The sequence below is a fragment of the Falco rusticolus genome, chromosome 20 (genome assembly GCF_015220075.1).
Source record: "Falco rusticolus isolate bFalRus1 chromosome 20, bFalRus1.pri, whole genome shotgun sequence".
NCBI classification, from domain to species: Eukaryota; Metazoa; Chordata; class Aves; order Falconiformes; family Falconidae; genus Falco; species Falco rusticolus.
This window is the reverse complement of record NC_051206.1, coordinates 6,144,783-6,158,101: the sequence shown is the minus strand read 5'-3', so window position 1 is coordinate 6,158,101 and position 13,319 is coordinate 6,144,783. Positions and strand designations below refer to the sequence as shown.

Sequence of the window (13,319 nt, the reverse complement as noted above, 5' to 3'; positions counted from 1 at the left end):
CATCTTTATACCACCCATGTTTCAGAGACCTGCACAGCGAAAGCAGCTTTTTCATTAAAATGTTATTGAATGTATCAAAGAGAGCAAACCAAAAGTTTACATCTTTTAGATAATTTTGTTCCCATATAGGAAACAACTATTAGTTAAGTATAACCATTACACTTCAGAGAAAAAGTGCAAATCAGCAAAGTTAAGAAGTTTAAGTTCACAGTTCAAGTATATTAGGAAGTTGACATCTCTCAGTGACTGTGCAAGCTGATTGCATGCATTGTTCATTAGAAAGCCTGAAAGGCAGTGAAACAACCACGTGCTGCCTAAGGGAAGACACATTGGGACAGAGAATCAAGAGTTATCTGCTGTCTTAAGGCACAACAAAGAACCTTTTCCAAGTAGTTAGAACAGGCATTTCCTACTGTATCTTTGTGAAAAAAAGAGCATCTGAGAGGTGGATATTAAAAGCTAGGCCACGTGTATCACATAAGCAGGTTAAGTGACAGTAGAAGGAGGCACTTGAACTTCCCTTCTCAGAGGCAACAGCTGTTCACAGTTGGCTTCCTGAAGGAGCATATCTTCAGAGGCAACCAAAGTGATTTTACATCTGGGTTTGCTCCGGACTGTTTGTTTCTTCTACCTGAAGCTGCAGCCAGCTCCAGTCTAGAGCCTAATGAATAAAGAGTTAGAACTACAAAATCTGACGTAGCTTACAGTTCAGATCTCTCCAGAATAAAGGGGAAGCAATTCCACCAGTGTATGACCCACCACTAGACCAACCCACTTTTAAGAATGCAGTTTTGAAGTATTTTTGTACAACAGCCAAGCGCCTTTCCCCATCCTTTTACTGTTCAGCACAACTTAAGTCCCCAACACATGGCTCCTGTACATGGCAAGCAAGGAGTCAGTCTGCGGTTCATTTGGGGGAGTGGGTGCCTTCTGTTCCCCAAAATACCTACTCTCCTTGCTCAAAGGAGGAATATGCAAGATTTCTGTAAGCCATGTTACTTATTGGTGGCAAAGTTGCATAAGCAGGAGCTTGAAGCCATGAGTTTCCCCAGTCCCATTTATAGAAGAATATTAAATAAGTTACCATGAAGCTCTGCTCCTGATCCTTCATTGTGTCATGCATCACATTTTCCAGTTGGTTACAGAGTTTCTGTGATTCCAACAGTAGCTCCTCACTGAAAGGGAGAATTATTACACAATTTTCTGTGTTTGAGGAGATGCTGCCTTTACCTTTAGGAAATACTTCTGGCAGGTATGCTGCACAGCACTGAGGAATATTAACCTTTACCAGTGAGCTCATAAGCTAGCAATTCATATCACAACTAGGGAAGTCTGTGTCATCCCCAGATTCACTGGGGCAGGGGAAAAGAAGCATGTTTCAAGTCAGACTTGGGTTCTTACTCTGTGGAATCACTGTTGCTAGATCAAGGTCTGTCATTCCAGCTGGTGACCCAGTTCATTTAAGCAAGCCAGAATTACGCTTGCTTGGTTAACGACATTCTCTCCTTTATGATACAGCTCAGCCACTATCACCTTACATGACAATGCTTCAACAATTCTGCATGGCAGCGTACCCTCAAGCAAGCCCAACCATTCCAGATAATGCAATCCCTTTCTTATTGAGGCAGGGGGATTATCCCCTGTTTTTCATAAAGGAAGATGTTCATCTGACAATGGAAGCTGAACACAAAGCGTAAAATGTGGGAAAGCCTGTGTGTCATTATTTCACAAAGCAGGAGCCCCAGCTCTGTAGTTAGCAGCTACAGAATTCCAGACTTTGTCTCACCTTTTCCTGACAGATTCTGATAAATTGTATGTTCCAGAAGGAACCTGCAGCAGCAGCTGACCAGGGCTACCAAGACGTGATGTGTTCATGCTCTCTGGACTGCCAGTAACAGGACCACGTACTTTACTCTGAAGAAAACACAAAAGATTCAGATTGCAATTGTTTCCACTGATTTCCAGCAGCCAGAAGTATGAGACGGCTTGGAACTTGGCTTTAATACTAATTCAAAATAACAGAGAAAAAACCCATAGGACATACCAAATTTACTATTATTTCAGTAACCTGTGCTACAAACCGTATTTTCAGGCTAAACTGGAGTTGTTATTTTACTTACGCAAGCAATTTTCAGCAAGTTCCACAGTTCTTTCTGTCGTTTCTCTTGAAGCCTAACAACCGTTTCCTCATCTTCATTCATCAGATTCATCACTTTCTCCACTCGGGGGAACAATTCCAGTGCCTTCTGCTTGCAAACTACAGTTTTACTGTTAATACAAAAAAAAAAAAAAAAAGAAATCAGATCACACATGGACAACTGCAGTAGAGTAATATTTCTGAGATGAGATCTCATCAGCTATATGCACTGGTTTTTAAACTTCTAGATGCTTTTGCTTAACCCTCAATAAAAGGTAACTCTACAAAGCTCACCTGAGTTGAGCATAAATGACTCTGACCTTTTTTTCAAAGGTCTGGATTGCCTGTAGGAGCAGTCGTACTATTTCTTGGCTGTCACCGCTTGTCCTCTGATCTGGAAGGAGAGTCAGAGTATTACACAGAAGGGTAGGCTTACAGGACAAAATGAGAAGATTCTTAGTGGCTTATTTCCACTGCTGCTTCAGTCCTGAAACATCTCGAGTTTAGGCCATTTGAGTGGGATGAACTGCATTGGAATTCAGCCACCACCTTCAAAATTATGAGAACTGGAAAGCAGTTGATAAGGTGGGTCTGATGCCTTGGGGATGTATAGCTGCTCAAAGGAACAGCTATGTTTTTCGTCCTTCCTACACAGAAGCAGCAGCATATGCTTGTGGCAACAATTTGCTCTGAGAAAAGCTTCAGAGGAGTTTCAAGAACAGCTCAAAAGGCACCACAAAGACACCACAAAAAGCAAGGCTGGCCCTAATGTAAAATTGACTCCCTGACCCCCTTCTCCAAAGAAAGGCCGATCCAGTAAAGTCCATGTGCAGCTAGCATATGGGCAGGCCTAGAATGCAGAGAGAGTTTTCTCAGTGCTCATTACTGCACCTCCAAAGTTACTGTTCACACAAACCAAGCTAGCAAGCTGACCTTGAGCTAAAATGTCTTTTACCTCTTGGCTTCTCTCTCAATCTCCGGTACAGCTCTCTGGCTTGCTCTTCTCTGGAAGAAAAGGCACAGAACACAAAAAGACTTCTCTAGAAAGTAAACCATGAACAAGTAGTTCGAGAACTCCAATCTTTTATATACACCAGTCTGCCATTTCTGACCAATGACAGGTATGGAGTCATAAACTGTCTTTTAGTGTCAAAGTCCTCCCAAACCCCCATAATTTTGGGCTGAAGCACTTTCCTTGTCCTGTGGTGAATAAGCTTAGCTAGCAATACACCTGCATCTGAAGTTTAAGGTAGTTCAACTCACAAATCCTCCAGTGTTCCTCCTTGTTTACGACCTAGTGGGCTTCTCTGCAGGTCCACAATGTCTGTCTGCAGGGCCATCATCCTCTTCACTAGCTGATCCACATCATCCTCCTAAAAGCAGGGCAGAACAAAAGCAATGGGATACTCTCATAACTGAGAGACACTACCACTCATACTGGCTCTTCCCTTCTCATTCACATTTCTAAACACTCGCATTGGCAAGATGCAAACAGCAGACTCGGACAAAACCAAATGAGAATGAGTAATTTCCATTCAGGGACGTTAGCTTGGTGCTTTGGGATCAAACAACTTCCAAGAATTTTCTGATAAAAAATTCAGCCTTGCAACAAAGAGCCACTGAAGGATCACTTTGTAGTAAATGTGCTGCTAGTTCCCAGGCCATGATGCTTCCTTTTCCTCAGCTATTCCGCCTTTCCCCCGGCACACCACATCCACTCTGGCACCCCAAATTGTGCTTTTCACTTGAATTCATTTGCATGGAGAAGCTGCTGCTTGTTAGACAGACATTCTGCCCTCTGCCTCCCCCCAGCAGAGGAGGACTAAGTGCTGGCAAAGAATAAGATATCAACTAGTTGGCTTTTGCTCCTCATCCGGGAGTGATGGTGCCTGGTTACATTGTCTTGTGTCAAGAGGCTGAATGTTTCACGGGGAACAGCCGTGGAACATGCACCAAAAGAGGGAAATTGTTGCTTTTCAAAATTTAAGACTGATGCTTAAAATTCTTGTGTTCAATCATCTAATCATTCGCTTTCCCATTCAGTTTAACCTATGCTCCATAACATCTTTTCTGCTATGCTGGCTCCAGGACTGGGTTAGCAGGACATCCAAGTGCCACCACTGCAAAATCTCCTCACATTCGCCAAAATCTCCCCTTTTCCCCTAAGTCTTACAAACAGTGAGCTTCAGGAAGTTGACAATGGACAAAAATGGTGCCACCAAAATGAAGGCAATGTGACATCTGGAATCAGCCCAGACACAAGGAGTTTCTGTTTAAGGGAGGACAATAAAAGGGGTGGGAGGGCAAGAGGAAAGGGGGAAAAAAAAGCCTCTTATCTTCAGGATAAGCAGTTAGATTTAGAAACATACCCGCCCACAAAGTTCCACAGCTTGCTCCATCTCCTTCCAGGCAAACAGCAGCTTCTCAGAAGCTACAGGAAGGAAAGAAGGGCGATTGCTTTTCTCAGGTTCATACAGAAATAGGTAGATACTTTGTGGGGACAACAGGTATAAAAAGAGCTCTGTCTTCCAGATGCTATACTTACTAATTCCAAATTCAATCTGCTCTTTATACTTCTCCAGATCAATCTGAATGCTTGTTTTAAAGAAGTCCAGCTTTGCTTTCAGCTGCTGGGAAAGCGAGGCCATAGAATTCTTCATCTTAGAGAGGGTACTATTGTAACGCAACAGATTCATCCTGCATGGACAAGAAGAAGGTCCTATTACCCTCCCAAACTAAAAATGAAGACTTCCACTTACATCAAAAGCAGATACTTCAGAGAGTAGCAGTGAGCACAAAAGCAGTTGTGTCAGAGGGCAGAACTCTCAGCTTCTCATTATCACGAGCTCCACTCATGAGCTTCCCTGTTCCAACAAGGTTCCATTCCTGTCCTTTGCCTTTCACCACAGAGCAAAGGCAGGGATATGTACTCTAGAGAAACTGCCACCGTACATGGCTGCTCGCTGCCCCTGCTGAAGCCGGTTACAGTCCTCTTTCAGCATCCGGATTGTGTGCCAGATCTGACCCCACACTTTCCGCAACTGGAAAAAGTGGAGATTCTTCTTTGGATCCTGAACTGGAAACAGAGGGGAGGGAAATGTATGTATCAGCATGAAGTCTAAAAGTAGTGTTATCATATGACAAAACAGACCAAAACATCACTCCTTTGAGGAGTGTGTTACCTCTTGCAAAGCCTATAGTCAACTAACCCCTATGCAGCTTCCCCAGTACGTCAAAATCAGACCCTTCCCTTCCTCAGTTACTCTGACTAACTGAATGAATGCTATGCTGGTCCATTTTACTGCTTTCGTCCCAACGTGCAAAAGCTCTCTCTACTCTTTGCACACAATACAAACCACGGAACACAGGCAGCCCTCTCAACACGGACAACCTTTCACATTCATGCTAGAGAAAATCCTTACGGATGCAGTCAACGCTTTCCGGATGAGGGCGCAAGGCAACCTGAGGCTCATAGGCAACTTTCTGGTTATCAAAGAGGAAGAGGAGGTCTGTGTCTGCAGCTGCAGTATCGTTCACCTGCAGAGAATGAAAGACCCAGCTAGGCTCTCTCAGAAAAAGCAAGCCTCAATAACACCATAAAGAGAATGCTCCTCCTTAGCCAAAGACTGAACACCAAAGGCAACAGGGTGCCTGTTCTGCAAGGGCTGTTCAGTCTGTGTGGTTTAGACAAAAGCCTACCAGAACAGCAGGGAGTGCCATGCTCCCAAAGCGAGAGCAGTACCTGCAGATTCACTCAACGGCAAGGAAGGGAGTATTCAGGCTCACCTTGCTATCAACTATACGCTTAGTAGCCAGCTTCTCAGAAAACAATGCCAGTCCAGCTTCCTGCAGTAGTTCCTGGTCCTGTTCTGGGATTCCCGTGTCTGAGTGGATCCTGGCCTTCACAGTTTGCAGAGTCTCCTCCTCTGTCACAGGATAGGTATATACAGTTCCCGTAACCATGTTCAAAACGTGGAGCAACTACAAGAAGAGTAGCGTGACATAAGAAGGGCTGAAAATACACCGGTTATGTTTGAGCAGAGATCCCAGGACTGATACTGGCCGCCAATAAACTGTTCAAAGCACCTGCAGGGCTCAGGAAGTCACTCTGCAGCTTATTTCACAGTATTATGCTAAAATCTTTGTCCTCCACCAACTGGAAGAGAGGCCACATGGCAACTAAACCACTCCAGTCACAGAATTCTCTACCAGAATATGGAACCAAACTCACGCAGAAGCTATTTGCTACTCCCAAGGAGTATCTGTCCTCAAATAAGCAAGAAGAAAGCACCTGTCACTGTCAGGAGACAGCAAAATGAGATTCGGTGCTGCTGCTCCTCCTAGGTCTATGACTCAAGCCTCTTCTCTCATGGGCTACACGCAACTGCTCTCCGGAAAGCTTTCCAGGGTAATACAGACCCATCGCTCACCTTCAAGTTCAAAATGTCATCCAAAGCTTTGAAACACCCATTGGGTCCATATGTGGGATCTGTCCCTCTCTGCCGTGGGTGCCACATTAACATGAGCTGCAACCATTTCTCCAGCCTCCCAGCCAAAACACTGAAGGACCAAAACAAGAAGGGGATCAGAGGAAGTAAAAAGTGCATTCGCAGTCACCGTATGGCTTGGTCTCTGCAGGAAGACTGACAAACAGCTTCCCACCCCGATCACAAATGTAGTGTTTAGAAGGCAGAAACAGAGACTCACAACTACACAAGCCTGACGGGACACAAGCATTGTGTGTGTCATACTATGTTAATCTGCAAATAAATTGAGTGTAAGACATAAAATACAAACCTGGCCCTTTTGCAGAAGAAACAGTTTATCCTAGCATGGCATAACAGATTTCTAGTCCTCACCTGTTTAGATTGTTTGGGCAGGGTAAACTGCTAGAAAACTTGACTTCTCCAGATAAATCTTCTGAAACGACAATGTCCAGCTCACTCTTCTGTTGCACTTTTGTATGCCTAATGAATGCAAGCAAGTACAACGGTGAAACAATCACCTGTCTTTCCCAGTCTGCATGTTAGTAGGCTCTTAAAGCTACTCTTGATGGATGCCATACAGATGCCACTTTGGTTTCTGCCACCACCCTGCAGGAATCACTCCCAATCCCAAAGAGCAAGTATCAAGAATGCTGAACTTGCTCAGTAGGTCAAACCCCTGCAAAGGGAGTCAGTCTCCATAAGGGCAAGGAACACAGGAATATTACGATAAGAATCAAGAGACCATTCTTCTACCTCCTGTAAACAGAACAGTCCCATTGCATGCACTCTTCTTATCACCTGGCCCCAGCTCACTCACCACTGCACTGGCTGCCAGTTGGGTAGGAATGGTCGGAAGCCTGTAATGCACTCAAAGGCCAGTGTGCCAAAGCTCCAGTAATCCACTGTCACTGTGTACTTCTGCTGTTCCAGCAGCTCTGGAGCCTGAAACAGTTTACACACACGAGACAAAGCCACCCATCTCTTAGCTCTCTCAATCCCTTAAGAGCTCATTAGCATTTGTACAACAGATTAAAGATCGTGCTGAACACTGCTGCTCGCAAGCTTTGAGATCCTCTTAGAGTGAGCAGAAGAGGTTATTGGCACTCCTGCATCTTATTCATAACAGACATAGCTAGCAGACATTGTGAAAACCCAGCGCAAGCAAAAGAACAGTCACCTTTGCTATCTGCAGCACCCCAAATACACCCCATACCAGGACATCCCAGCCCAAAACCTGGTAACAGTTAAATCTATCCCACTCCAAAGCCATAGCTACTCTTCTAGATTAATTCCTTCCTTACCAAGTACTGTAGAGTCCCAACAAAGGATGTACATAGGCTACCTTGATCCAGCTCCTTGGCATACCCAAGGTCAATGATTTTGTGTATTAACTGAAAAACACAACAAAGAATAAGAACACTAGAGATAATTCCTGTTAAAACCACACCATACAGCCGAGAAAGGAAAGGTTCAGTTCTTCAAAGGTACACAGGAGAGGCACCAACAAAGAAATGGAAGCAGAAATGGGAGGCTCCTGCAGATTCCTAAACCTGCAAAGCATGTAAAGTTTTCATTGGCTTGACACACACAGAGCTGGAAACATTACTGCTAATTCAGATCTCTCGTCAATCCGCACAGCTGTGTTCTTTCCTTAAGAGTTGAAAGTCAAAGTGTCAGGTGTTGCCAGAAGTCCAATACAACCTTTCACCTCAGCTGCGTGCAGAATATCAATCATCTGACATGCAGGTCTGAGCTAGCTGTTACCCTGGGCTCTCGCAGAGGGACCACTGTAATTCCAATGAAGTTTACACCTACTTGTCTGTGTAGGGACAGGCACCTGCTTCCTGCTTACCCTTTGCTCTCCTTGCTGCAGCACAATGTTCTCTGGTTTCAAGTCTCTGTGGATGATCCTGTTCTCATGAAGGTACCTGAGAGCAGAAGCTGAGACACAGAAAAAGCCACTTGTGAGAGTGTAGCTAACAGCACCTAGCATGAGCTCAGTAAGGATTCATTTCTACCTAGTATAAGCATGGCTTTTGGGTCAAATCTTGTACAATCAAACATACAACGTAACACCAAGTGCAAGAGAAAAAGTCGGCATCAAACACCTCTGGACGGAAACACAGTTTCCTCCCTGGGTCTTCCCTCATGCCCTTCTTGTAAACTGGAATAACATTGCCTAATTTCCAGTCAGCAGGGACCTCCCCAGACTCTTAAGACCTTTGGCAGATGACCAAAAGGGGTCCTGACAGAACATCCACTAGCTCCTTCAGTACTCTGAGGTGAATCCCATCAGGCCCCACAGACCTGTGAACATTCAGCTGGTACAGCTGGGTCCCTGGCAGTTTCAGTGTCCCCAAATGGAAAATCGCTGTTCCCACGCTCATAGTCCTCCAACTCAGGTGACCAGGCAGCCCAAGGTCTATCAGTATTATTAAACACTGAGTCAGAAAAAGCATTGAATGCCTCTGTTTTTCCTTCATCCCTGTTAGTCAGGTGATCAGCTTCAACAAGTATCAGTCCAATGTTTTCTTTAGACCTCCTCATGCTACTAACAACTTTAAAAAGCCTTTCTGGTTGTCTGACACAACACAATTTCAGCTCTAACTGAGCTTTGGCCTTTCATGTCTTCTCACTGCATATATGAACCACAACTCTGTAGTCTTCCTGTGAAGCCTGACATTGCTTCCAGAGATCATACAAATTTTTTCCTCTTGAGCTCCACAAAGAGTTCCCTGTTCAACCAAGCTGGTCCTTCGGCCCCACTTGCTTGACTTACAACACATTCCAGTTGCCTGCTCCTATACTTCTAAAAGGTGGTTCTTCAAAACTGATCAGCACTCATGGACTCCTAAGCTCTCAAAAGCTGATTCCCAGTGTACTCTGATAAACAGCACCCTAATAGTTTAGTTTGCTCTCTTGAAGTCCAGGGTAGCAACTCTGCTGTCCTTTTTTCTCATTACACTGATAATTTTAAATTCAGCCACTGCATGATCACTGTGGCCAAGACAGCCACCTATCACCACATCGCCCACAAGTCTATTCACAAATAGCAAGTCCAGGAGGGCATCTTTCCTAGTTGGCTGAGTACTTGTGACAAGAAGCTATCTCCCACAAATATCAAGAATTTCCAAGATCAACCTGTCACAGCAATATGATATATCCCCAGTTGATGTCTGGGAAGTTGAAATCTCCCATAGGACAAAGGCTACCAATTCAAAAATATCTCCCAATTGCCTATAGAATAACTCAGTGCTAACAACCTGGCTGGGTGATCCGAGTGGCTGTACTCAGCTTTTCTTTACCTAGCTGTTTCTTCAACAGTCTTAACGTAGAATCCAAAAGCTGTTCTGCCAACCACTTTGTTCTGACCTGTCCACAAGGTGTTCTTCCCCACATTTCACCTGCAAAATTCTTCATAGGAAATTTCTGTGCAACATACTTTCTCTGCTCAGAACCAATGAGACCCCAAAACTGGCACACTGATGAATTCCATCTATACTAGAAAGACAAAAATCTCATCTTACGAATACACAAAGGCAGAACAAATGCCGCCCATTTTCTCACACTTGCTCAAGATAATGCCTTAATATATCTGCCCTCCTGTGAATAAAAAGACAGATCACAGCGCTAGGAAAAACAAAATTTGGCAGTATTTCCAGTATGCGCTTTTCAGCCAGGCCTGAAACAAAGGGACTCACTTTTCTGCTTTCTCAGACTTCACACCCCTTCTGACACCATTGCATTCCCAGGCAGAGTTCTCTTGTTGAGTGCAAAATGATCCAGCTTGACTTTCAGAAGCTATCAACAATATAACTGTCTTTCTCCTTACCCTAGAAAGACCAACTAGGTATGCACTTGATCAGGAGAACAAGTTACATCAATAGTCAAAAATATTTCTTATCAGCTACAGTTGAGATCATACAGTTGAAAATTTGAGTCTGTCCCTCTTCCCATACACACACAAGCATATGAACACAAACTTCACCCTAAACATGATCTGCTGCTGTCTCTAGTCAGCACTCGGTATCCTTTGCTGGCCACTAAGGAATACAAGGATAAGGCAGCAGAACACAAGTGCCCTGGGAACACAAAGGACAGGAGATGATGCCTAACAGCCACCGCTGCAGTAAAAGCAGTGACAAATGCACACTTACTCTCTTGCCACAAGCGCACTTTCTAAGCATACATCTGCCCCAAATGCACTTCTTAAGTATCTTTTCTCTAAAGCCTTAGCACCTGTCCAGTTTTGCCTCAGCTGCAACTCGGTGAGATCACAACACTGCCTGACCAAAAAAAACTCCACCTCAGAAGTCTCTAGACAGCACTTTGCAACCTTTGCACCAGACCCCTCTAAAATTCCACACAGTGCTTGCTCACATACTAACGGAAACCCACTGATCATCAGCTGTTAAGCTGAGAGTGGAGACTGATGTGCAACATAAACCAGAGTCACTTGGCAAGTGTTCAGCTACCCAGAACCTTCCAGGAAATCCCGAGTGGCACTTTTGCTGGGCGAGAAAATCAGTCTCCACGTTTTCAAGAACAAAAATCAAAGGTTGGCTCTCCCACAGGGAGGGCTGTCAGAGCAAGACAGGAAAGAAGCATACTCTTCAAAGGTCGGTCTTAAGACTGAGTTGTTAAGGTCACTGCTGCATACCTTTAAGAGTGGACCAGGCACTGAAAGGGCTTCCATGGTTCAAACAACTGAAGGTACTACTATCACTTACCAATATCAGACAACAAGATGAGAATAGCTTCTTCCCGCAAGCCACAGCAGTTCTCCAGCTGATTCAGGTACTGCAAGAAAACAACACCAAACAAACTCTTTCCCTCCTATATCCTGAGTGAGGCTCATAGTCCCACAAACTCCCATGGATGCAAGAAGTTTCAGTAACAGCAAAGAAATTCTCTAGAGGCACAAAACTCTAAGGGATTGTAACCTCTGGTAGCAATCACAGCTTTGGGCCTTGGTCTAACCACATGGGAGGAGAAAAGAGTGGGTGAAAGAAGTCAGTGTTATCCCCATTCTCTTCCTTCTGTTCACTCCAACCTTAACAGCCATTTCCCCTGTGCCTAGCAATATCAGCTCAAATCTCATCTCTAAGCTCTACGGACAGATTAAAGCAAAGTTTAGAAAAACAGTCAGATTAGAATTAACATGTGGGGTTTTTTTTTTTTCCTGTGACACATAGGAGTTAATCACTTTCAGCCCACAGACATATCCTGCCCTTCAACGGCCTTGGCCATACTCACAGCCTGTTGCACAACCCTCACACATGCCCTCATGCTCTACATGCAAACTCCTCACAGTATCACTAGCAGTCAAACAAATATAAAAAGTTTCAGAAAACATTTAAGCCTTGAAAAGCTGAACGATAATATCAAGAACCAGCCAACCAAAACCTGTCGGTGCCATGACAAGAATCAGGAAGCATCAGGATGTGGAAACAGAGGTTTTACAAGGCAGCTTCAACAGATGCCCTAGGATCAGCTGAGAAGCTGGTCCAGCCCTTGATCAGGATCCTAAGGACCTCACCTTACGGAGATCTCCGCCTTGGCAGTACTCCATGGCCAGCAAAGGCAAGTCATTTGGTGCAAGCTTCTGCATCCCTTCAGGGACATCACGGGCAGCCACCACATTGGGATGGTTCAGCCTGAGGCGTAGAAATGAGGCAAATACACGTGATGAGCGGAATGGAATCAGGGTAACATTTGAAAGATGACTGTTCTGCAACAGTTCCACGATGACCGCGAGCGCATGAAACGGTGTAAAGTCCTACAAGGCCAGTAAGCCTTTCAGAAGCTGAATTATGAATTCTAGAGGTTTACAATTCATCCATCTCCCCGTGACGCAGACCCAGCCCAGCCCCTTGCACTCCACGCGCAGCCGGTGCATCCGCTACGCGCCCCAGAGCTGCGCGGGCGGGGGCTGCGCGCAGGCGCCCGGCAGAGCACGGCACGGCCGGAGGGGCCCACGCCGCGACCGGCGCCCCGCAGGACGAGCCAGCGCGGACGTTCGGCTCCGTGAAAGCACAGCCACGGAGCACAGCTGCGGTGACACCGAGGGCAACGGAAGAAGCACCGAAGAAGAAAGCCGAAGACTCGAGGCTCCGACGAAACGCAAGGCGCCGTTTCCTCCAGCGGTCGCTCCCACGCACCTTCCCCCGCAGCGGGCCGGCGCCCGGCGGCCTCTCCCGCCCCGGCCGCAGCGCAGCCGCAGGACCCGCGCTGCAGGGTCGCCCCCGGGCGGCAGCGCCAGGCCCAGGGCCGGCCCCGCCTCACCTCTTCATGATCTGTATCTCCAGCGCCCAGCGGTCGCGGTTGCGCGGACTCAGCTCCTGCCGGCACTGCTTGATGGCCACCTGCTCGCCGGTCTCCTGCGGACGCAGCACAGGAGCGGCTGAGCGCGGGCGCGCCGGGCCGGGCCGCGCCGGGCCGGGGGGGGGTGGCCGCTGCCTACCTTGTTGTGCCAGCGAATGACGTTGCCGAAGCCGCCGGTGCCCAGGCGCTCCTTCATCTCCCAGGGGCCGCAGGTCTGCGCCTGCAGGGCCGGCGGCCGGCTCATGGCGGGGCCGCGGCGCTCCGGCTCGACCGGGCCTGGGCCGCGCCCGCCGACGCTTCCGGCTCCGGCGCGGGCGCCTGCCCGCCCTTAAAGGAGCCGCGCGGCCCGGGTCTCGGGGCCGCCACCGCTC

General features: G+C 46.5%; 1 protein-coding gene across 2 annotated transcripts; it reads right to left on the bottom strand.

Annotated features, from left to right (window-relative positions):
• Positions 1–43: 43 nt before the first annotated feature.
• Positions 44–13,252, bottom strand: IKBKB (inhibitor of nuclear factor kappa B kinase subunit beta). 2 transcript variants are annotated; one of them, XM_037371545.1, is made up of 21 exons: positions 13,088–13,252; positions 12,910–13,004; positions 12,164–12,281; positions 11,355–11,424; positions 8,477–8,565; positions 7,926–8,015; positions 7,442–7,566; positions 6,997–7,104; positions 6,568–6,697; positions 5,924–6,118; positions 5,560–5,674; positions 5,090–5,213; positions 4,683–4,834; positions 4,507–4,568; positions 3,401–3,510; positions 3,093–3,142; positions 2,432–2,531; positions 2,121–2,268; positions 1,787–1,914; positions 1,085–1,175; positions 44–661 (listed from the first exon to the last, which is right to left on the bottom strand). In XM_037371545.1, exons 1-21 carry the CDS (start codon positions 13,190–13,192, stop codon positions 593–595), a joined length of 2,274 nt encoding a protein of 757 aa, XP_037227442.1. In that variant the 5' UTR covers positions 13,193–13,252; the 3' UTR covers positions 44–592. The 2 variants fall into 2 exon arrangements, with proteins under 2 accessions (XP_037227442.1, XP_037227443.1); XM_037371546.1 differs by lacking the exons at positions 12,910–13,004; positions 13,088–13,252 and adding an exon at positions 12,710–12,807.
• Between the last annotated feature and the right edge of the window lie 67 nt (positions 13,253–13,319).